Raw genomic sequence first — 23,027 nt, 5'->3', positions numbered from 1 at the left:
CGACTTGCCGCTCCGCTTCTGGAGGCTCCCGCCGCGTGTCGGGCGGACCGCGGCCTGGTGGGCGCGCGTGACGTGTCATAAAGCGCAGAGAAAGCCCGGCACCCGCTTTATCCACAGACAGCAGCGGCGGCCGCGCTTTTTTTATCCGTCCACACAGGGCGCGGCCACGGTCACTGTCGCTCCAAATTTAGAGGCTGGGGATATTTCCCCGATTTTTATGGTCACAAAGTTTCTGCTTTCGTTTGTTTCCTGCTGCACGGTTCTTTTTCTTTTCTGGTATTGTAGTTTAGCTTTCTCTGCTCCTGATGTTGCAGGATGATATGAGAAATTAAGACAAGATATTGTCTCGTCCAGATGTTTCGTGACGCCAGTTCATCGCGTCGATACAACTTGTTCAGACCTCCATTTCTCCTTTCGGCATATTCGCTTCAGCTTATCAACCGGCTTATCAGCCATCGAACAGGGTTTTTCTCTCACAACAAATCAAATCAGTCGTTTCAACTTTTCAACCAGCTTATAAGTCCAGCTGAACAGGCTCATAGCATAGAAGATGTCAACAGCCAGGTCACGTAGAAAGCGTCAAGCATTTTAACTGTGCGCAAGCATCAGACAGTCAGACGTTACGGTTAAACAGCTAGATGGATACCCTGCCAAAATTTAGCACCTATCACATCAGATGTTGGATACTAATTAGAAGTATTAAACATAGTTTAATTACAAAACCAATTGCACAGATGGAGTCTAATTCGCGAGACGAATCTATTAAGCCTAATTAGTCCATAATTTGACAATATGGTGCTACAGTAACCATTTGTTAATGATAGATTAATTAGCTTTAATAGATTCGTCTCGCGAATTAGACTCCATCTGTGCAATTAGTTTTATAATTAGTTCATATTTAATCCTCCTAATTAGCATCCGAATATCCGACGTGACCCTACTGAAATTTAGCATCTCGTATACAAACCCCTCGATCCCGCTTAAGAACGTTGCTACTCGATTGGCTCAACGATTAGGTTCGATAATTTCGTAACCACACCGTCAGTCCGTCACCTCGATTTGCACATGCTTACACGAAGAATGCACGAAGCACAGGACAAAACGTGCATTCGGATCCTCTGCACTGATCAGTGAAGCTTGTTACACCATCACCTGTGCTAACCCATTCGCGCTGCATGGAGGGCCTACACTTCAGGCTGCAATCCCGGCCACGAGTTAAAAAATTCTGAAGGCTCTGGGGTAGGGAGCATTTCGCATCTGCAATTGCAGCACATGACAGCGACGGGGGCCGGAGGAGCAGCCACAGCCACGAGAACGAGCGGCCTCCCGAACCCTCTCCTTGAATTCCAACTCACCGGATTGGATTATTTCCGCCGAGAAAAACGCAGCCAGGAGAAGCGGGGGAGGAAAAAGAAAACACGACGGGGAAAGCGGAAAAATCCCGTCCGACGTGGCGCGCTCGCCCATGCTCTTTTTCTCCCGTCCCCTCTCGACCCCCCGCCTCTTCTCTTCTCCAGTGCGAGCCGGGCGCCCGGGCCTACGTAACGTTCGCCTCCCTCACCTCTCCTCCTACCACACCCCACGCTCGCCGTCCTCATCAACGACACGAGCTTGCACAGGGTCGAGGCTGCGATATTTGCAACGGTCGGACCTCCTAGTGGCGGCAACCTTGGGGATTGGTCGATTTGGGTTCGATTGGTTTGGTCTTGAGAACCGGAGATAGATGGCCTATCTAGAGGTAATTCGTTGATCTTTCTATCTTTGTTTTCTTGGCATGATCGAGGGATCGTTTCGCCTCGGCGATTGGGATTGCACGGTGTTCAAGTAGGGACCTGATCGTCGGATGCTTCCCCTGTTTCTTCAACAGGAAAACCAGTTGGCGACCGACGAGGTCGCCGTTGCCGTTGGCGCGGGCGGTGAAGCCGCCGTGGATCATCGCAAGGATCCCCTGGATCCCAGCGACATGGATTTGTCCGGGGAGGAGCACGTTCCCAAGGTACAGCGACGGCCACCCGCTCCCTTTCCATCGCCCGAATGGCGAATTGCCCGCGCGTTCTGAAAATTCCTCGCTCGCACGCTTCTTTCCCGAGCAGGCGCGGAAGCCGTACACGATCACGAAGCAGCGGGAGAAGTGGACGGAGGACGAGCACAAGCGCTTCCTGGAAGCCCTGCAGCTTCACGGCCGCGCATGGCGCCGCATCCAAGGTACGTGCCTGCCCGCAGGTCTGCCCCGCTCTGTTCTTGATATGAAACGCTCACCCCCTCTTTTCGTCTCCGTTCGTGCAGAGCACATCGGCACCAAGACTGCCGTGCAAATCCGGAGCCACGCGCAGAAGTTCTTCACCAAGGTCGTTTAACCGTTCCGCCTCTGTCCAAGTGTAAACAAAACCAATTCTCTCATCCCTGCCATGAAAAAAAAAAGAAACCAATCAATGGGTTGTGTGTTACTTGACTGACTGCCAAGTAAGTCACCCTCCCAATCGATCATGGTTGTAGATCAGGCGGCCGTCTCGCGTTTCTTACGGGCTTGGCGCTTTATTTACTACGCCTTTTCTGATGTCGGAATCGCCGCGCCGTGCTGCAGGTGGTCAGAGAATCGTCGGGGAGCAACACCGCGGGGGGCGCCGCGCCGGCTATCCAGATCCCGCCGCCGCGGCCCAAGAGGAAGCCGGCACACCCGTACCCGCGCAAGGTGGACGGCGCGGCCAAGAAGCACGTGCCGGCGCTCAAGCAGCTGGAGAAGCCGCCCCTGCGGACGCAGTCCCTGCGCGACCAGGACGACGGGTCGCCGACGTCGGTTCTGACCACCGCGCGGACGGTTTTACGAGCGGAGGCGCTGGGCAGCGTGTTTGCCAACAGCTCGAGCGGCAGCAGGTCACCGGCCCCGTCAGCCACCGGTTCGGATGAGCCCTCGTCCGTCGACAGAGAGGACGGCTGCGTGTCGCCAAGCGTCGCAACAGCTGAGCTGGTGGCGAGAACAGCAAATACCAAGGTATATTCTCTTTCATGGGCAGTTAAGTAGCTTACATGATATAATTCGCGGCTGTGAAGCATAAGTTCTTTCAGTTTTTCCAACATCGAATTTTGGAAAATCTGCGTAAAGGTCAATTTTCCATGGAGAAAGTTATTCTGAAATCACTATCAGTTTCTCAAAACACAGATTTTATATTCCTCTGGATCAAAGTTTTGTATTCATGTTGTGTCCTTTTCTGTTTTCTGCATAAATAGTGTGCTTTGCTTAAATGAATTGTCGCCATCAAAATCTTACATGCTAGCTTTTCAAAAAATCTTACATGTTTCTTGAACGTGAATTTCAGGTGTTCGGCGATGGAAAAGTTTCTTGCATAGGAACAGAGGCTTCAGTCTTTAAACTGTTCGGAAAGAAAGTTGTGGTGAAGGATCCCCTTGAACACCTGAAAACGGATGCTTCAGCCACGAGCGTTGCCCAGGCAACCAGAAACGCAATCCCTTTCGGTGCCGCAGAAGGGAGCTCGTGGAATCCATGGCCAACCGGCGTGCAGATGCAGCAGCTCATGTACTTCGTTCCGCAGCCCGACGGTTTCGCCGCGCAGTCCGCGGTGCCGTGGCTCGCCTACAACGGGGCCCTGCCGTGCGCGCTGTTCTACCCGCAGGCGGCCGCGCCTTCGGCTCAGCACCACCACCACAACCAACCTTCAGAGCCTCTGAATCACAAACGCGTGCAGAGGGAAGAGTCGCTGACGGGCTCGAACACGGCCTCCAGCGCCGTGCCGGCCGCGTCGGCGGCGCAGAACTCGGACGCCGCGGAGTCCCATGGTCCCCGGCAAGAAAACACCAGCGAGAGCGCCATCGCCGTCCCGCGTCTGACCAAGTGCCCGAGCTCCGCTTCCTTCAGCCGGAGAGGGTTCGTGCCGTACAAGCGGTGCGCGGCGGAGAGCGAGGCGCCGCGGCCCGTGGCGGCCGGAGAGGAGGCCGACGGCGAGCTGACGAGGCTGTGCTTGTAACAAGTGACGAGCCTCAGTGAGACAATTCACATATTTTGGATGTTTGCTAGGTTTGCTCCGGTTTCTTGAGTTGCCGGATATGGCCGTGCAGCAGCAGAAGCAGCTGAGGCTAGTCTGAAGCAGCTGGGAAACCAACCAACATGGGTTTTCCAGAAATGGATGAGCAGTCCAGGTTGTTACTCCTCGGTATATACACGTATAGGTAAAAAAATCTGTAATATTCCGCTTTTGATCGCCGTGTGCTTGTGTAATTTTGCTCCAAATTTGGAGATTCAGGGGTCATAGGTGACCTGGATCTCAGAGGGGTTGTATGCGAGTATGTCTGTCGATAGTCTGACCACATGTAAGATTAGGCTTGTACCATCTGAAACGAAACGTAACGGACAGAAGATGAACAAAATGTTCCATTCTCTGTTAGTCTGAATCTCTGAATGAGCCATTGCTGTGTTCTGAATTTGGGTTTGGAAGCCTGTGGATTGTGATCGTTCAAATGCAGGGGCACTGTAGAGATGCGTGCAGGACACGAGCATAGGGCCCGGCCTGCAACTGCAATGCGCCGCTGGAGCCCGGAAGCACGGAAGACTCAAACAGAACGAAGCCTCCGAAATCCAAATTGGGCGCTGCTCCACCGTTGAGTCCTCGCGGCGGCCCGGCGGGCTGGAGGAGGCGGCGGCGGCAGAGGCAGAGGCGGTAGCGGTGGCTGGAGGGAGCGGGCCACGGGAGGAGAGAGGCCGTGCCATGGACAGAAGGCGCCGCCGGGGAGGGATGCGCCCAGGCGGCTACGGCGAGTAGCCACTCTGGTACGTCTCTGCTCCTTGTATTGTTTGATTCTGATATGAGTAAACTAGGGTTAGGGAACGGGTGCCAATCCCCTATCCGTGCTACAAGCTTACAGTGATCTGAATGATCGCCTACTGGTGCCGCCAGCAAATTTACTATTGCGTCTGGAATTCGAATTACAGACACCAGCCTCCCTGATCCCCAATTCGAATTACACAAACTCCAATTCGTGTCGAATTAGTATTGAGTTGAAGCAAAATCATGGACCTAAGTTAACCCACCGCGAGGATACAACCCCGTTCGGCCGTTCATCTGCTAGAAAGCAATTGATGATCATCAGGATTCCTTCTACCTCATCTATCCACTTCTTTACTGAACAGTATCGTGTTGCTGTATGCATGCCCTACTGACATTATAAAAAAACTGGCTACCCATGTACATTTTTCATCTGTAGATTATGTTGCCAGGTACTCCATGCTGGCGTACCTTGCAAATACCCTGCTCTCATTCTCTTCCCACCATTTCTGCGCCTCCGCCTCTCCAAAATGCTTCCGGCTGCGAGATCAATCAAGAGCAAGTTGTTGTAAAAATTATTCAATTTATAAGCCAATTGTATTGACAGAAAAGTATGTCCAATGGTTTCAACAGTTCACCTGAACCGGATGCGCTTGATTCCCTTCTTACCACTGGGGGATGTAACGACTGTAATGTACACTCCACGCTCAATTTGCTCGATCACACCATTGGAATCAGTAGGAGCAATTGTGCTATCTGTTCCTCCATCATAACCTCTGCTGCTATTGGAGGCTCTTCTGTCATTCTGATGCACAGCTGAGTCATCCATGGCAACAGTGTTAGAAGATGCTGTAGATTGTATATCCACTTCCTCTATGTAGCGTTGATCCCTGATGCTGTTTAGCGGTGGAATTTTGCCAGTGGCAAGAGTTTTGTCGGGCGGGTCAGGTATGATACTGGAATTATCTAGTTCCAGACCACCTAAAAGTTTCTTTGATAAAGCGTTCCTCTGCATAAGTTTGCAGGACATAACTTAATTTGACATCAGGCTGAAAGAATCTTAAACAGTTTGATATTTGTTACAAGTCAGCATTATACCTGATTTGTTAAAATCTTTATAATATCTTTCGCAGCTTTGCACTTTGTGGCCTCATCCCTGACTATCAACCAGGTTTCCTCAAGTTCTCGTTTATACAACTGAACTTTTAAGCTCTTATGCCGGCATTCTTCTGCTAGAGTGGTTACCTGCGTAAGTAAGAGCAAGATCACCATATGTCTCAAGCGAATCAAGGATTTCCAACATAGAATAAAAACAACAAAATCATTTGGTAGAAGGATATAAAAGTTAACATGCGGGTCTCTTAGAAGTTGTAGAAATAACCTGTGCTTGAAGCTGTTTCACTTCCTCCAGCAGTATCTTTTCCATCAAATCTTGTTCTTTTCTCCTATCATTTGTGGCTTGTGGCAAAAGGGTAGCAGTCTTTTGTGATACTGGATCAATCATTCTCCCTATACAACAAACATCGACTGTCTGTTTCTTTGATGTCGACCGGTATGGAATGCTGTCTCGTGCACATTTGAATTGATTGGGACAGTCTACTTGTCCCCACCTCTGTTTTTGCACTTGATTCAGAGTGGCCAAGTCCTGATTTCTCTGGTTGGGGCTGTGTGCCGTGCCCATTTTTTCCATGATGAAATTTGCTTCCTTAAGCATGCGTGATAACTTTGGTGTGTATGTTCTTATTTCTGTTAAAGACGTTTCTTCTTTTTGGATCTTTGATCCAGAACTCATTTTGCTGTGCTCTGCAGTGTTATTCAGCTCATTAAAACAAGCATCACAAACACGACACCTTTTGCTCTTATCTGGTGCAAGGGCTGCCCTTGGAACCTTGTTGCTGCTGCAGGAATTGCAGAACATGGAACCACAGTTGTAGCAGTTGTGTTTCTTCCTTGTAAACCGAAATGCCAACCGGCAACCACTGCATACAGATTGTTCCTTGCACGAGATTGCCTTATGCACACAAATTACAACAGTGAAATTGGAACAACAAGTTATACTTTCCACCTGTTTATCTTCCAGGGCCTCCACCAGAGTTGGGGAGGTCCTGTCAACATAATCACCTAAACCAAGTTGCCCTTCTGTGCCTTTGCCCCATGTAAAGACTTTCCCATTCATTGCCAAGACTGCGACATGGGAAGTGCCGCAGGATATATCTTTGATAAACTCAGTCTTAAGTGGCCCTTCAACCATGCAAATAGATGTGTCCTCAGGTCGAGGATTCCCTGATTGTCCATGCTTCTTGCTTCCGATGGTAAATACAACACCTGTTATTGTTAGCACAACTGTTATTGACATACCACAGGATACCTGAATAAAATCACAGTCAACGAGTGTTTCGACACGAGTTGGTACAAGCTTCGATTTTTTGTCAGTATGGCCCAGCTTCCCTTCACCTGCATCACCCCATGTGAATAGCTTCCCACCAGGAGCATTGCTCTTGGGAGTTCCTGATGTTTCCACAATAGCAGCTGTGTGCCACGGCCCACATGCAACAGACTTGGTTCTTAACCCTCTCAAGGACTCCACTTCTTTAGGCTGAGCAACACAACATGTGTCACCATGTCCAAGAACACCAAATGTACCATCTCCATAAGTGAACAGCTGACCGGTGGAGGATATGATAGCCGTATGCCACTGACCACATGCAATCTTCGACACAGAGATGCCATCTGAAGTACTGATCAGTTTATGCGGGAACCACTGGCTTCTTCGACACTGATCATTCCACAGCCCTAGGCTATGAATCCCTTCACCCCATTCATAAAGTTCTCCTGAAACTGAAACTGCACAGGTGTGCTTTGCCCCAAATGCGATAGCCTTCACCGGTATGGAGGAAAGAGAGTCGATGATTTTAGGATGAGAGACACTGTCTCTTGTTTTGTGTCCCAATCTCCCACTATTCTCCTCACCCCATGAGAATACCTGACCTTGCTTAGTAACTATTGCTGCGTGTTTCTCTCCACAGGTAATACTCTGCACATCAAGAATTTGTGCTGATTTCAATAACCTTGGAAGTGAGACATTGGCCGCTGATAAATGTCCGCGATCTAGCATACGACCCTGAATATCGCCCCAGACAAAGATGTCCTTCAGAGAATCTGATGCTGCATTTGATCCCTCAGATTGTTTCAGTTTAGGCATATGCATAATTCTTTGGTCCGTAATCTTTTCAGAAGATTTTATGTCCCTCAAATCATTTTTTACTCGATTTGCCAATTCGGGGCTAATCTTTTCCAAGTAAGAATCTAGTTCTGACCATGCTCTCTGTCTTGGAGAAAAGAATGGTTCTGAGTAAGAATGCGAGTATTTGTTCTGTATCAACCTAGGACTGCCATATAATGAGTGTACCTTCATGAATAAATTGCTTGGATAAGTTTTCATTAGAACAATACAAGTAAAAGCATGATGCAGTTAGACCATACTCCTTCAGCCACAAATAATACATCACCATGGTCTTCAAAACACAAATTTGACTGGCACTACCAAATATTTACAAAACATGGCAAAAGTAATACTTTTATGAAGCTAAATTTCAAGATAGTAATTTATACCATTTTCAAATATCTAAACTCAAATAAATCACTTATAAAAAACAATACATTGATAGTAATTTGTAACCAAAGTTTGAAATGGTTGACGTAATACAACCCTAAAACGTCACTTATTTGTGACTGGAGGGAGTATGGAAATTGAGATGGCTATTTACAACCATCAGCCATACTATCATACTTAATCGAAAACGTATATATGCGGTTTAAAGGCTGTGTTGAACATCTTAGTTTAAATGCAACTAGTGCATGCATTGTAGTCGTAATTTTTGTGTAGAAAATAGTTATATGAAATATATTCACTACAAACTAACTGGTCAGCCATCATCAATATAACCTCAGCAGTCAGCACGACCTAATATGGCAATCACCATCAATATGTCCTTTTTCTTGAGTTCGAACATGCTACTTGGTGTGATATAAGAAAATTCACAAGCAATGTCAAACTTCCACTCAGGCACACTATCATGTTCCTGCATAAAAATCATGCATGCAAGAATTCCAAAATGAACCTTTGTGAAATTTCTTCCATGGTGCACAGCAAAGAGCCTACTCCTTTGCTGAATGTAGCTAGGAGGGCTATTTGTACAGCTGTTTATCTGACAGCCGTTTGTTGAGTTAACCAGAAGTAGTGGGGTGCATGGAGCTGATATTAGGGTTGTAAGGCCTAAATACCAACATTCAGCTTGATGTCTATCTTTGCAGACCTGGGTAAACATGATTGTCAAATAAAGCATTATATAAGTAAATAGATCATAAACAATGTGGCCAACTGAGGAGTGCATACCAAGTCAAGTGAGGATTCACCATTCTTATATATAACTGACAGGGAATGAGGTTCCTTTTCTGGCCAATGCAGACGCAAAAGTTTTGTCTGTAAAATATTGAATGCTAAGAAAATCAGTGTCTTCCAACCATAATGTCAACTACTAAGGAATAATAGCATACATTTGGAAAAGGAAAACCACATACAGTCTTCTGTCCAAGAACTACACTGGACACAGAATTCAAGCTCAAACGTTTTTCCCTCTCTTTGGAGTACCATATTAGTGCTCTCTCATCCTGCAAATAGCAAAATATCAAATACATTGATGTGATCCAGAGGAGCAAAATCTCAGATATTTAATATTTGAGTATCATGGTATGCAAAAGTGGAAGACATCCATTTTCAGTTTACTCAAGTTGGCTGATCTATAAAAAAAATGAGACAGGACCCTCAAAAAAAAAAGAGGCGGGAAGGTGCAGACAGCCCCCCCCCCCCCCCCCCCCCCCCCCGCTTTGAATTAAGAAGGAAGCAGGAAAGTTGGCTGATCTATCAAGAGCTCAGAAATATAGTAAACCAAAGCTGAGGATGCTTTGGATATTGTTGGGTGGGACAAGAGCAAACCGTAATCTTGGAAGGCTGGTTGTCAGTTTTCCCATTTCTTGTTGTAAGGTTCAGTCTCTTTTCAGGAGACAAGCCTAGTTTCCTTGCTGTGGCAAACTGTAGTTAATCTCTATGTAGCTTGAATGAGACAAATATATTGTTGGGATCTAGTGAAATGTGCTTATTTGGTTGATTTTGTTGGAGCACCAACTTGCTTGCAAGTTTATCTTGGTAAAAAGAATACATCATAGGTGTAAGAATAATGAAGCATGGCCATTTCAAAATCACCAACAGAACCATAGCATCTGCTTTGTTTTTTTGTCAACAGTAAGGAAACAAGGATAGCTATAAATGATCAATGGAAAGTCAAGCAGAATACATCGATAGGATTCTGACCATTGCTAACGAAGGAGATGGTTGAGAAAATGAAAATGAAAAGACTATCTTAGGGTTGGGTTGGAGCCGACCCATCCCGTGTTTGGATGGGTGGGTTGGAGTCGACCCAGTCTTTTGTTTGGTCGGAGAGGTTGAGAGGGTCGAGTGGATGTCCTTTTAACACCGTTAGTTGTGGACCCTACCTATCAGTCGTGGGGTCCACGTGTCAGTCTCTTTTTTTTTTCTCCTCCCTCCCATCTTCTTCCTCCTCTCCTCCCGCAACCCATCCTCCCCGGCCGATCCCCGACTGCCGGCACGCCGACCCAGCCCCCCTGCTCCCTGCGCCGTCCCCCACCTGCCCCGCCACCCCTGCCTCCCCTTCTCCCCGCACGCCGCTCCCAGCGTCGCCCCCCACCTGCGCCGCCGCCCCTGCCTCCCCTTCTCCCCGCACGCCGCCCTCCCCGCACGCCGCTCCCTGCGCCGCCCCCTACCTGCGCCGCCGCCCCTGCCTCCCCTTCTCCCCGCACGCCGCCCTCCCCCCACCCTGCTCCCTGCGCCGCCCCCACCTGCGCCGTCGCCCCATTGGAGCCGCGGGGGAGCTGCGCCGCCGGAGTTGGAGCCGCAGGGGAGGCGGCTGCCGGAGGGCACGGGGCGGGTGGAGGGCAAACCGATGGTGGGCAGGCGGCGGTGGGGTCAGGCGGACAGCGGCGGCGTCGGGCAAGCGTCGGACGAGCGAGAGAAACGGATCGAGCATCGGGCGAACGGAGAAGAAGTGGGTTGGGATGATTCCATCATTTTTTAGGGATCGGATGAACCCGGATCAACTGGGAATATTCTCCATCTGGGTCGACTCCAACCCACCTCTTCTCCAACCAAACATGGGTCGAAGTGGGTCGGCTCCAACCCAACCCACTTCGACCCCAGAACCAAACACACCCTTAGAGCAGCATTTAGTATACCTCGTTATAAATTTCACACGGACTTGTTTCTCAACTTGTTGAGTTTTTCCATGAAATTTCTACATATATAGAGGAACTGGACCTATCCTAATTGGTGGGAGGTGTGGGTGCACATTCCCATCACCCAGATTTGAGTTCTCTCCTGCTTGAATTTGGGTGCTCATTCTCTTCTTAATATGAAATTTCCAGATCAGTCTCTTCTTTTTTAAGAAAAATAGAAGATGTAAGCAGGTAGATGTTACTATAGATGGAATTTCGTGGTAAAAGTTCTAAAAGATCGATATCACCATCATCAATCCCATCTACTTAGGTAGTCAGGCAGCAGGCTTTAGAATTCTGGAGGTGTCAATGTTAAGTGTTAGCCTATAGGGGATAGACACGCCGATGCAGGGTTGCATAGGACAATCTCTTCAAAAATGAAAACTATGAAGCAAATGGAAGAACATGTAACCTTGAAGCATTGTGCCCTGCATAATTACATAATCAAAGCTACTCACATAAGATAGCCTGACAATGCAGAATTTGGGTTTCCCTCTCTTGCCACATTTCAGGAGATGTGCACCCTTCTTGAGAGCAACAATGGCCTGTAGGAAGGAAACAAGCTGTCAAAATACGAAATTGTATTCTATCTGAGATGGGTCTTTTCCAGCATTGATATTGTCTTGTACATGTGAATCTAGAATCCAAAAGGGCGCTGACAATAAAATATGTACTGAACAGAGCTTGGACATGCATAGAAGGAAATGTCATGTGCACGTTCAGAATGCGCATTCATAAAAGAAAATCATGCACATCATGCTTCAAAAAAGGGAGAATCATGTGCATCATGCTGTCTAATGCACACGCCTTGTTCTGAATAAAATGCAGGATGCTTATGGTCTCCCCCAGAGAAAGAGATGCGAAGAAGAGGAAGAACATATCATTCCATTCAAACAGAATGCAGATGCTAAACTGGAACGAGCAACCAAAGCGGAGCCATAGGAGCGCGGAAGCTGCTGGCCATGTCTTACGCATAGATCTGCTTGAGGTACCACAATGCTCTGGAAGAAGGCGCAATAAGAACGGCTACGTACATACCTGCTCAACTCCTCTGGTTGTAGTTGAAGCGCTCCTCCCCTCAAAGCCGCCAGCCATTGCAGCCAGCGGGAAAGATTAAGCGGACGGAAAGGAGGGCAAGCACCCTGAGCGAAGTCCAAACCTCCTTTGCTCAACAGTGGGAGGGAGCAAAAGATGGCATTGAAGCGACAGAAAGAGAGGCGCAGGGAAAGGATGAAAGCGAGCAGGAGGTAAAAGAGAGGGTGCAGAGCTGAGAGCTGTGAGCTTGAGGAGGGGAGGACTGACTGTGACCGAGGTAGGAGGCGAGCTGCGGGATTCCAGGGAATGGAACCGGAACGGGCCGGAAACGGCAGCGATTTTAGCTGGGAGCGCTTAAAGAGGAGAGAGACGAGGCAGAGACGCAGCAGAGCCGCAGAGGGGAGGTTACTTCAGGCTTTGTTGGACGCGCACATGCACACAGCACACACAGGACGAGACATCTCCGTGCTAACCCTTCCCTCTCCAAAGGCTCCAACCCTCGCTCTCTGCTACCAGTATATTTTGGGTAGCAGCATAATGTTGGTCTCTAGCTTTCAGTGCTTGTACGGGGCGCTTCTGAAATGTTGGATTTCATGTCAGGATCTGCCGCAGTTGGAAGCAAAGTCCCGAGGAAACCTGGCCGCTGCCGTCCTCTCCCGGGCACCTGACAGTACTCCGCTGCCCTTGATTAGTGGAAGATCTCGCACAACTCGGTGATCTAATCTCCTGTTACTCTCCGACTGCATTAACGTCGCAGGATTCAATCACAACAGCTGCCACGGACGTGCGAGGTCCTCGCCCCTACTCCTATGGTCTAGTATGATTGTGCTTGTCTTCCGGTGGCCCAGCAATGTGAAAATCTGCATATGCATGGGATGCAAAACGGGCATTGCTCTGAATCACTGTTTTACATTGCTTTCTACGGACTAAACTAATCTACGGATTATGCTTTTGGAGTTCTGGCCTCTTGGGGCAGCAAATGATGGATGGTATGGGGGATGGCAGAGGCTATGCTAGGGACGCAGCACGTGCGCAGCGCAGGCAGGCGCTGGCCCCGCCCCGCTCGGGCCTGCACGAGGAGTCACGGTGTTCCTCAGCCTGGCCCGCAAATGATGCCGTCTCGGACGGAGGCTTTCCCTTTTCCGTTGCCGTCCTCTGCTAATCTGTTGTCACGGCCGTGACGGACGGCGACGTCCACGGGACCTCTGTAAGTAATTGCACCGTGAGCAAGTGAACATTCATGGACCCATTTACCCCGTGCAGTACGAGCGCAACACTACACTTACCACTGCCTTTTAATTACTCGCGTGTCGCGACGTGTCCATTTACTGCCGGTTCATCGTACCGCCGGCCGCGCCGCCATCAATGCGTACTAAAACGGCTGCATGTCCCGTGTGCATCGCCAAGGACGCCGTGCTGTCTCTACGGCCTACAGCGATCAGCCAAGCACGGAGATTTACTGAGTATGACGCTCTGGTGGACGCGGCAATAAAGAAGAAAAATAGACTGGCGCGTTTGTAACGCGGCGACGAAGCCGTTACAGGTTTACGGCTAGGAGATGTGGAGGAGAGGGTGGCGGCGACCATGGCCACGTGAAAACGGACAAGGCATGACGGATTGACGGCCACGGGGACGACAAGGCTCGTCCTGCCCCCTCGCGCTCGCGAGCGTAATTGAGTGGTTCCCGTACCTTGCTTTTACCGTGCAACGTCACTGCAGTGGCATTGAACAATGCTGGCGGCAACCGGCATCAGTACTGTCCTACGCATCTACACGGTACAAGAGAGAGTAATCCGGCACCATAGATGTGCCCTCTCGATCTGTTCTTTGGGAGTAGTATATCTAATTGTAGCTTCCGATCGGGTTTTGCAGTAGTACTACTCTATTTTTAGCTATCTAAAAGTCTAAAACTAGTGAAGCTAATAGCAGATCCAACCAAAAGATTGGCTTGCCATTGATGCATGGCGGTGGAGGTGGAGCTGGACAGTGGAAACTGTGTGAGAACCATGTGAAGCCATATCCATCCTCCTAGGCGAGAGAACGTATCCCTAGCTGATTGGACTCACTTTGTGGTGGTTGATGCTACCAGTAGGCTACTGAATGGCTTCATGTCAGTGACGTTGGTAATTTCATTTTGGTGGCCGGCCTTCTTGCCATGCCCGATGCACAGTCATTGCTCTGTTCGATCTGTTGCTGCTATTCAGAATTTTCAGACAAAGCAGCCTGACAGAATGCAGCACGCCCGGAGAAGACATTATCTCACTGACGCTGCTTTGATTAATTTGGGCTCCAAAATCTGCCAACTTCCTGTGATCCACAGATGTGCGTGTGCCATTGTGGATTTACAGTCCTCATCGACTCCTGAGTATCTGGCACCTCCAACGTGTCTCCATGTACGTACAGGTAGCGTACAGGTGAAGGTGCCAAGCGGCAAGCGCGACGAGCTGTGCCCATGCATGCATGCAGACCGCTACTCATTGCCGTAGCAGAAATGTCCCCAACCAGCGCAACAATTCGTGCGAGACGAGACGAGCGTGCATTTGGCACAGGAGGATCAAAAGATGGCCATCGAGTGCTCTGGCTCCCTGCTGGCTGCTCCTGCTGCCTGCTGCTGCTCTCACTCTCACCTAGGAGTACTAGCTTGCTGCCTCCTCTTTAGGGCACCGTGACATCATAAAGCGCTTGAAAACGATGCACAACAGCACAAGCACAGGCCCCAGGCCGCATGCTCCACCACCAAAGGATTCTCCAAAGCCAAAGGGGAAAAAAAAAGACGCGTCGTCGTCTGAATTTAATCATGCGTGTCTCTGTCTCCCGTTCATTGTTCAGCTATCAGCCTTCTTATTTGTAAACTGTTTTTTCTTAAATATATATAATCAGTAGGGAGCAAGCCCTCGGGTTTCATTAAAAAAAACTTGTAAGCCCCAAACATTCACAGATTAGTGCAGATCGATGGCATGTGATCCACCAGTTTTTCGATCTTTATCAAAGCCAGCAGGTTCGCAGTAGTACTATCTTGGATCGTCTCAATTCTCAAAGCATCCTATGATGCCTGCGCGGTGGTCCTTTTTTCTATGCCCTACCTATCTTAGGGCATCTCCAAAAACTCTCTTACAGTTATCACAAAATCTTATTTAAGGAAAAAAAATTACCTCCAACAACTCCCCCAACCTTCCTAAAAAATCCGTCACCCCATATCCATCCGCTGCCACCCCGCATATTTGCGTGCGCCTGCTCTTCCCCCAATCGCCCACCGCACTCCTTTCCCGCGAGGTTTTTTTTCCCCACGAGCTTCTCCTCGTCGGCATCATGGACGGACACGCTGTACACCGGGCGTGCCCACTCGTCAGCGGCGTCGACATTGGGAGCACCGAGGACGACAACGCGTGCCCTGATCTCCTCCGGGTTGGAGGCGACGCTGCTAGACAATCCCCGGATTGGGAGGGAGGTTCTCCCAGATCATCCAGCCATCCACTATCTGTGCTTTGCTGCTGCGACACTCGGGCATGCGGCTGGCCCAACGACGGCAACGGCGGCGGTAGAGATGAATCAAGTTGGGGCACTTGCACAAGCGCCGCCCCCCCCCCTTTCCCCCGTCTGCCCCTGTGGCGTCGGTTGCTGCTCGACAAGGAATGGCGTGGCCTCGCGCAGCCCTGACGGCTGAAACACCGTCGTCGCACCGGAGTCCCTCCCACGCTCAGCATCAGCGTAGGCCGCGACATGCTGCACCATCGTCGTCATGTTCAGCTCCCTGCAACATTTGTTGCACCAATAGCTGGTGCCCTACTACACCATGGGCACCTCGGCGGCCTGCAGCAGCATCACCATCTCCTACTGCCTGGCCTGCTGCATGATCAATTCCTGCTCTCTGCCAACCTCCGCCGCAGGGACTTGCTGCATGATGTCCTGCTCCCTGGCGACCTTCGCCGAGGTGGCTAGCTGCTGCACGATCTCCTGGTCTCGCTCCAAAACGCGGCAGTGGAGCGGTTGCCGACGAGCATGATGGCGGCGACCATGTACTGGTTGGGGTCAGACGGTAGGACGGAGAACGTGGCAGCATGCACGACGAGCGGGACGTCCTTGTCCCACGGTGTCGTGAAGCTCGCCGGGAGCGGGATGCGCTGGCCGGAGTTGATGTTGTAGAGCGCGTACCTGTGGCACGAGTCGAACACGAGGACGAGCCAGCCGCCACTGGCCAAGCCGTAGAAAAGCGTGCGGCGAACATTGGGCTGGCGTGCTCCGGCGCCATCTGCAGTCGGGTGTTCTACCTGTACTGCTAGTCCAACACGCTCGTCGCCTCCACGTCGTGCTAACATGATCTGTTTTGAAATATTGGGAAAGTTATTATTATAAATCTGTTGTGGTATGACATATTTTTTAGGAAAGAAAATTTCGAAAGAGCCCACGATATATAATTTTGGTGAAGAATTTTTAGAGAAGCTCTGGCTCGCATTGATTCGTAGGCCCCCTTCCAGCTCATGCGTCCTTCCTCTTCCTCCCTCACCGCGGGCGGTAATAATTCGGTGTCAAAAGAAGAGCACGAACCATACGAGCGATCGATTCAAAAACTGTAGGGACGCTTTGCGCACAGCGACGAGCAGCGTGCCCAGGGGCCAGGCCAGGAGTGTTCCATCCTCTGGAGCGCCCGCCCCCTGCACATGTCCTCGCCGGCGCATGCGTGCGTCCGCGGTGGGGGTCCGCCGGTCCGGTAAGTCCGTCGCCGTTGGTCGACCCCACGCTCACCGCAAGGGGAAAAGAAGCTCCCTCGAATCTTTCAAGTTTCAAGCCTGAGGGGATACGGGGGAGAAGACACGCTGTGAAAAGGTGGGTGGAGAGGGACATGGATGATTGCGCGGTTGGTCGCGTGCCGGACATGGCGACCGTGAACAGGAGGTAGCAAGTAGCATACCGCTGGTCCTAGCCCTAGGCGGCTAGGCGTCCGGACTCTGGACCGGGTCGGGACCCAAATAGATAGTGCGAGGAGGGTTAAGCTGCTAAATAAAGCCCGTGCAGACCACCGTCCAGCAGGCAGGAGTGCAGGGCTTTCTTTGTGGCTGGGACCCGGCAGCCTGTAGGCGGCAGGCCTCTCTCATGGGAGCATTCATTTGAGCAACTGCGTTTTCGTTAACATGGCCGCCAAAACCTTAACAGCTAGCCTTGTTCTGATCACATGTTAATACTGCTTTGAAGCAGAACCAGCAGCTCAGACGCTCGGCACGCATATTTGTCTAGCAAAGAGCCCGCTTGGAATCCTGCTCAGGTTCTGATCAAAATTGTGATGCAGAGAACTCACCAATTCAGGTGGAGGCCCATCCGGTAGCGTATGGCGGCCTAGATCAAATGACAAGTCCAGTCCAGAAACAAGCGTATGGCCTGTACGGTTAAATGACATACCATCAAATCCTGCACGCACAATTCCTGAACCAGAAACAACGTATGCAGGCACGACTTCTCACATTCCCATCCACTACAGCAGCATCAAAGCAATTTAAGTCCAGTCTGAAATTTTACATGCTGATAAAATTTCATCCAGTTGCGCATTACCAACTTTGTCTAAACCAAATACGACAACTGAAACCAACACCTGCACTGATCACCAGAGCTAGAGCCGCCATAGACGAGCACGCATGCAGTCGTGCTTCTGTCATCCATGAAGCTTGTAGCTGCACTGTGGTGAGTGAAATACAATGACAAATTAAATCCACACCGGCCACGGGTCTCTGAATGTGACATGTGATTCGGCCACCGTAGTAGCTTTCCCCACAGCTATAAGGCTAACCTTTCAGCAAGTCAATTTTCAGATAGAAATTGCTACTTATCAGCCTAAAACCATTTATCGAGGCAGGTATTGCCGTATTGGTATCGCCAAATGTCCAAATATATAACATGCACAATTCCTTAACCATAACCGGGCACAGTTAACCTGAAATTTTACATGCTGGTGCCATTCCATTCATCTATACATTTTCCGTCAAACCCAATACAGCTGACATACACGCTGGTGGGGACTGGGGAAGATGGCGTCATGGTCACAGCACAAACCTGACAGGCCACAGCACCTCCATAAGACCATGACCTCCAAAATCACGCCATCACAATTTAAGGTGCTATGCCAGGTACAGTCCCACCATGGCAGCGCATAAGCCGGCGAACTTATGCGTACCCGAGGTCGTTCTGACCAGCGAGGGCAGGTGAGTGAGACCATGTAGGAAAGCCGAAGAACTTTAAATTCAAAGAGGAAATGTCCTCTCCATTGTTGAGTCCACAGTTTCAGCATGGGGTGGCACAGAGTTGACAGTATAATGGCACAACAGATATAATGACCATATGCTCATACATGATAGCAAATCATGTAACAAGACGCATGTAACTGCTTATAGTTGCCAATCGTATGATGCAATGTATTTGATGACTTAAAAAAAGCTTGGTACATTCTAGCGTTTGATGACTTAAAAAAACTTGGTACATGCTAGCGCCCTTATGACCTTAGCCCTATTCAGAATCTAAGCTAGCGTCTAAGTAACTCGCTCTTGCTGATGGTTCCAAACTTTGTAAAGCAAGTGCCCACAGCCCCACACTACAGCGTCTTAACAAGCTGCATAAGTTTCTCCGCATGTTGTGTCCTTCTCTATGAAGCTTCTTGATAAATAGAAGTAGAGAAAAATGAACAAAGCCAGATGGTTAGGCACCTTTTATTGAGAAGGTTCAGCTCCAACCTTCCACTGGTCAAACTCAGTAATGCTCAACATAAATGAGCTTGCATTCCGATGTCCCCCACCACCATATTCCTACAAGCAAGCAAGATCAACAGTCAAACCTCTTTATGGTAGAAACAATCTTGACTCTTGACAGACCCCTTTCACAAGCTAGGTGAGGCCTTAGAATCCTCATAAGGGAAATGATGTACCTGAGAGATTAAAGTGGTGTCTTCTTGTTCTAAACTTCTTAGGCTTATTTTCAGCATCCGGTCATTATTCAACTCAGGAACTTTGTATACAACAGCCCCAATACCTCTGGAATAAAGGGCACAGCTCACATAATGACAATATGGTGTAGTTAAGTGCAAACCCACATATTAAGTGAGCCTGGATACATATCGATAGGAGGAAGACAGAAAAACTTGCCTCAGATTCAAATTACAGCTTTTGCTAGCTAACTGATGTCCAAGTTCGCTTCTCAAGTTTGAAATAGCATCAGCATCAACAGCCTAATGGACCATGCCACGTAAAACTATATTAGTCAATAAGTATGACCTATGAATCAAAAGTAGTAAAAAGAAATAAAATATTTAACATTTTTTACGTTAGACCTCTAGCATTGAATTAGGAACGGCATGAATAAAACAAAAGGCCACTAAAAGCTGAACTTCGCAAATAAACAGAAAGTGTGAAAAATAATCTGTGAGTATAGCAGAATTACCAGACAATTACCAAACCGGCCACATCCCAGTGAAATTTCATAGGACTTCCCCAGGCAATCGTCTATTAATCTTTGCTTCTCTAACAATGTCACGTGTCCGCGGGAAATGACATGCTCGGGATCCAACTCCAGCAACTGTCACAAGCAGGGTATTGTGAAATAAACATTAGAAGCAGAAGATGACAATGTGTCTGATGGCCGAACAGACTGATCTATTGCTGAGTAGTAGCACCAGAAAATAGCACAGAGCTACACTGTATTGCAAAATTTGGAAGATAACTTCTTCGGAAACATCTCCTGATTCCTTTTTTTTATCACATTGTGGTGCAAATGATTATCTAAAAAATAATCCATTGACCAGAGAAGCTTTGATACGACCAGATGAATATTATTCAACTAATAACACTAACTGTGAAATCAACATTCTTGAGTGCAATAGCAAATGATTATGATGATTATTTAAGCAACTGTTTCATTTAGATGCAGCTTTCACTCTTTGAGATGATAATCATGCCAACTTCAAGTTTTCAAGGAATCAATAATTCAGGTATGAAACAGCATCATGTGATGTACGGAGCAACTCTCTCTTTTTTTTACGCAGGAATCACTGCAGCAACAAAGGATTGCAGCAGGCAGATCTTTACCTGATCAAACAATTTACTGTTTGCATTGACGTTGAATTCAATATCCAAATCTTTGAGTCCACTGCTGAAGGCCTTGCTATTTGGAATTTTCCATCTCCACAAATCCCCATCTTCAATAAACTTGAAAAGTTTGTGCACTGTTTCAACCTTGTTGTCAGGTACATATTTGATCTCAGCTACATCTTTACCACTTCCACTGCCCCCTGAGATGCTAGCTTCTGTCAAGAGCTTGTTTTTAAAGAAGTCAAATGCAATTGTCGCTCCACTACGCTGCATGTCTATCACCTTGGTCACATTTTGCCCAAGTGTGGGATTCCCACACAAACTCTCAAAAGCAGTCTTATGATGGTCTAGAATTGTTACTCTGAAAAGGATAAGCATTTCAGTGTCATCGGTATTCAAATGAACAGGGAGTGCAAGAATACTTATACTTAGTATAAAAATGATCCAATACATAAATTCACAGCTTCACACTGCTCAAAATGACTGCAATGTGTACAAAAAACTAGACGGAAATCTCTTAATTTTTGAGTGATGAATTTCATGAAACAGAATATGGTGTAAGGTAATCACTATTGAGCAACGTGCCCAAGACATGACACTGGACAAACCTTTGTATGCATTAAAGAAAATGAGAACATTGAGGACGAGATGTGCATTGTTTTTCAAGAAGAACTACGGTTTGAAACCACTGTGCAGTCACCAGAAAACTGTGTTTTACAATTGAGCTACAGTAGCACCAGCAGCTCACATTGGTAATCCCAAGGCTAGCTTTGAACAAAATCTTTCTATCTGAACTGAGTTTACTTGTGATTTTATCTAGATTATGACATTACCTCTCCCCAACACAATAGGAATCGAGAATGGAGGTGACTTTAATACAATTGCTTACATAAATCAGTTCCAACTCTCCGCCCATGGTACTTAACGTTGGACCAGATATTAAAAAATCTAAAAAACACAGGACTCCAAGAAAAAAGGAACTTTAGATATGAAAAGTGAGTGCAAATACTTACAAACCTTTCAACCTTAGGGGCTATATCTTCAACAAAACCAGGAGGTCCCACGAAGTCAAGGAGGTAAACATCTTCTATTTCATCCACAGGAAGTGAATCGCTCCTATAAAGCAGACAGTGAAAAGATAATGTCACAGCAGAAGCACACTAGAACAAAAGCATCAGCACAAGAGATTGTTTGACTAAGATAAACATCCCACAAAAATACCAAAAGAGATGCTATGAATTTTGTGATTTAATGAAATGCAACAGTGGTAGTTCCATCTAGCTCCTGTTATGATAAACTTAGGCATGACTCCAGATTGAATCCCCCCCCCCCCCCCCCCAAAACAAAACACAACTTCAATAGCCGGAAGCAGAACATTAAAATGCCTAGAATCAGTTAGGTTTCAAACTCTAATCAGAAGTTCACTGTGCTATGTGCACTTGTTCAATATATATAGCACCGTTCACAATCAGATCACTACACTTTTGGAAATTGGAATCAACGAATTGGAAGTCTGCAGCTATAGTCAGGTGGTTGCGATATGGTAAAGCTTTGTCCAAATCTACACCACTACCAGAGTGAACACCTGAAACGCGGGTACTTCCTGCAGTATTGCAGCTCTCAGCAGACCCCGTTTGTGCATTGGGGTGGCGGTGGATAAGCAAATCCGGAGCGAAAGAGGGGAAGAGAAGGCAGGCCAGCTTTTAGTCCCGTGGGGCTACCTGATGGGGTCGTAGACGGTGTTGGGGAAGAAGCGGACGGGGCGGGCGGCGGCGGAGAAGTAGAGGTGGGCGGCGAGCGCGGCGAACGCGCCGTCCGGGCACGGGTAGTGGTAGAGCACCGCCGAGACCTTCCGCGAGGCGCCGGCGCAGGCCATGCGATTGATATCGCAGCGGAGCACGGGCACGCCGCACGGGTCGCAAACAGAGGCGCGGCGGCGCTAGGGGGGCTCGGTTGGGCTCGCCGGTGTTTTCGGTGGCGGGCGCGTGGCAGGCCAACGAGACGACAGATGATTTGGCAGCGAGGACGGCGCGGTTCGGCGTCCTTTGGGACGGCGAGCGCTCGATCTTCGGTTCTTCACCGTTGGGATGCTCAAGTCAACCACACACCCACGGGTTTGGATATTTAAACGAAAAGTAATTTTACGATGGTGTGTCGGTAATGCTATGGATCGTGCGTCCGGACGCATCGGACGCTTGTTACTAAAAATATTTGGGTAAGTCCCACAAACACCTTCTCTCCTCCCACCTTATCTTTTCTCTCCCACCGTCCTTCCTTATCCTTTCGTTAGGAGAAAAATCACCAGGCATGAGGAGGAGGCGGCGACAGTGGGGCGGAGCGGCGGAGGCGGAGGCGGAGTAGGCGGCGGGCGGAGGGAGACCGGTGGGGGGGAGGAGGGTGAAGACGGAGTGCGGGACGGCGGCAGCGCTGGTGGAGTGGGGGGGGCTCGGGCGGAGGGGCTGGCGGAGGCGGGCGGCGACGGCGGGCGGCTCGGGCGGATGGGCAAAGGGGCCGGCGGCGGTGGCCGGCGGCAGCGGGGGGCTAGGGGCGAGCCGCACCGGCCACCGCCATCCTCCTCCTCCTTCACCATTTCTTAGCGTCGGATCCAACTGTGTAGTGCTCCTCTTGCTAGGGGTTGCTGCGTATTGCAAGCGTATATTTCAAGGGTTTCAGATGTTTCAGAAGAATATTGCAAGTGTTTCATATGGATGTTGCAAAGTAGATCTAGATGTTGTGATATTACATATGCTTCACACACATATTGCAAGTGTTTTATCTGGATGTTGCAATTTTCAATGAG

At 48.9% G+C, this 23,027-nt stretch overlaps 3 protein-coding genes across 8 annotated transcripts; 1 reads left to right on the top strand and 2 right to left on the bottom strand.

Annotated features, from left to right (window-relative positions):
• The first annotated feature begins 1,427 nt into the window (after positions 1–1,427).
• LOC101769113 (protein REVEILLE 2) lies at positions 1,428–4,407 on the top strand. 2 transcript variants are annotated; one of them, XM_004953421.3, is made up of 6 exons: positions 1,431–1,738; positions 1,868–1,996; positions 2,094–2,205; positions 2,287–2,348; positions 2,585–2,992; positions 3,318–4,407. In XM_004953421.3, the coding sequence occupies exons 1-6, from the start codon at positions 1,724–1,726 to the stop codon at positions 3,981–3,983; spliced, it is 1,392 nt and encodes a 463-aa protein (XP_004953478.1). In that variant the 5' UTR covers positions 1,431–1,723; the 3' UTR covers positions 3,984–4,407. The 2 variants fall into 2 exon arrangements, with proteins under 2 accessions (XP_004953477.1, XP_004953478.1); XM_004953420.3 differs by having other exon boundaries at positions 1,428–1,738; positions 2,094–2,348.
• Positions 4,408–4,974: 567 nt separating this feature from the next.
• Positions 4,975–13,421, bottom strand: LOC101768432 (PH, RCC1 and FYVE domains-containing protein 1). 3 transcript variants are annotated; one of them, XR_002677896.1, is made up of 9 exons: positions 12,165–13,421; positions 11,585–11,671; positions 9,360–9,449; positions 9,175–9,261; positions 8,900–9,094; positions 6,160–8,187; positions 5,877–6,023; positions 5,417–5,594; positions 4,975–5,318 (listed from the first exon to the last, which is right to left on the bottom strand). XR_002677896.1 is itself a non-coding variant. In XM_004953418.3 (9 exons), exons 1-9 carry the CDS (start codon positions 12,219–12,221, stop codon positions 5,219–5,221), a joined length of 3,162 nt encoding a protein of 1,053 aa, XP_004953475.1. In that variant the 5' UTR covers positions 12,222–13,418; the 3' UTR covers positions 4,975–5,218. The 3 variants fall into 3 exon arrangements, 2 of the variants coding, with proteins under 2 accessions (XP_004953475.1, XP_022682838.1); XM_004953418.3 differs by having other exon boundaries at positions 5,417–5,787; positions 12,165–13,418; XM_022827103.1 differs by lacking the exon at positions 12,165–13,421 and having other exon boundaries at positions 5,417–5,787; positions 9,195–9,261; positions 11,539–11,674.
• A 4,548-nt stretch (positions 13,422–17,969) lies between these two features.
• On the bottom strand, positions 17,970–22,328 carry LOC101767495. 3 transcript variants are annotated; one of them, XM_004953417.2, is made up of 8 exons: positions 21,949–22,328; positions 21,245–21,343; positions 20,225–20,588; positions 19,581–19,715; positions 19,286–19,368; positions 19,069–19,174; positions 18,851–18,949; positions 17,970–18,203 (listed from the first exon to the last, which is right to left on the bottom strand). In XM_004953417.2, exons 1-7 carry the CDS (start codon positions 22,101–22,103, stop codon positions 18,854–18,856), a joined length of 1,038 nt encoding a protein of 345 aa, XP_004953474.1. In that variant the 5' UTR covers positions 22,104–22,328; the 3' UTR covers positions 17,970–18,203; positions 18,851–18,853. The 3 variants fall into 3 exon arrangements, with proteins under 3 accessions (XP_004953474.1, XP_004953473.1, XP_004953472.1); XM_004953416.3 differs by lacking the exon at positions 17,970–18,203 and adding an exon at positions 18,215–18,335; XM_004953415.2 differs by lacking the exon at positions 17,970–18,203 and having other exon boundaries at positions 18,462–18,949.
• Between the last annotated feature and the right edge of the window lie 699 nt (positions 22,329–23,027).

This window comes from Setaria italica, chromosome I, assembly GCF_000263155.2.
Source record: "Setaria italica strain Yugu1 chromosome I, Setaria_italica_v2.0, whole genome shotgun sequence".
NCBI classification, from domain to species: domain Eukaryota; kingdom Viridiplantae; phylum Streptophyta; class Magnoliopsida; order Poales; family Poaceae; genus Setaria; species Setaria italica.
The sequence above is the reverse complement of the archived record's forward strand: the minus strand, read 5'-3'. Positions and strand labels throughout refer to the sequence as shown.

Coding starts and splice junctions, on each gene's coding strand:
- LOC101768432 (XM_004953418.3), bottom strand. CDS start 12,221: ATGGCTGGCGGCTTTGAGGGGAGGAGCGCTTCAACTACAACCAGAGGA. Junction 9,450..11,584: donor GCATTGTCAGGCTATCTTAT/GTGAGTAGCTTT, acceptor TGCTATTTGCAG/GATGAGAGAGCACTAATATG. Junction 8,188..8,899: donor ATGGAAGAAATTTCACAAAG/GTTCATTTTGGA, acceptor TTATTCATGAAG/GTACACTCATTATATGGCAG.
- LOC101767495 (XM_004953417.2), bottom strand. CDS start 22,103: ATGGCCTGCGCCGGCGCCTCGCGGAAGGTCTCGGCGGTGCTCTACCAC. Junction 21,344..21,948: donor ACCGTCTACGACCCCATCAG/GTAGCCCCACGG, acceptor TCTGCTTTATAG/GAGCGATTCACTTCCTGTGG. Junction 19,175..19,285: donor AGCTGTAATTTGAATCTGAG/GCAAGTTTTTCT, acceptor CCTTTATTCCAG/AGGTATTGGGGCTGTTGTAT.
- LOC101769113 (XM_004953420.3), top strand. Junction 1,997..2,093: donor GGGAGGAGCACGTTCCCAAG/GTACAGCGACGG, acceptor TTTCCCGAGCAG/GCGCGGAAGCCGTACACGAT. Junction 2,993..3,317: donor CGAGAACAGCAAATACCAAG/GTATATTCTCTT, acceptor CGTGAATTTCAG/GTGTTCGGCGATGGAAAAGT.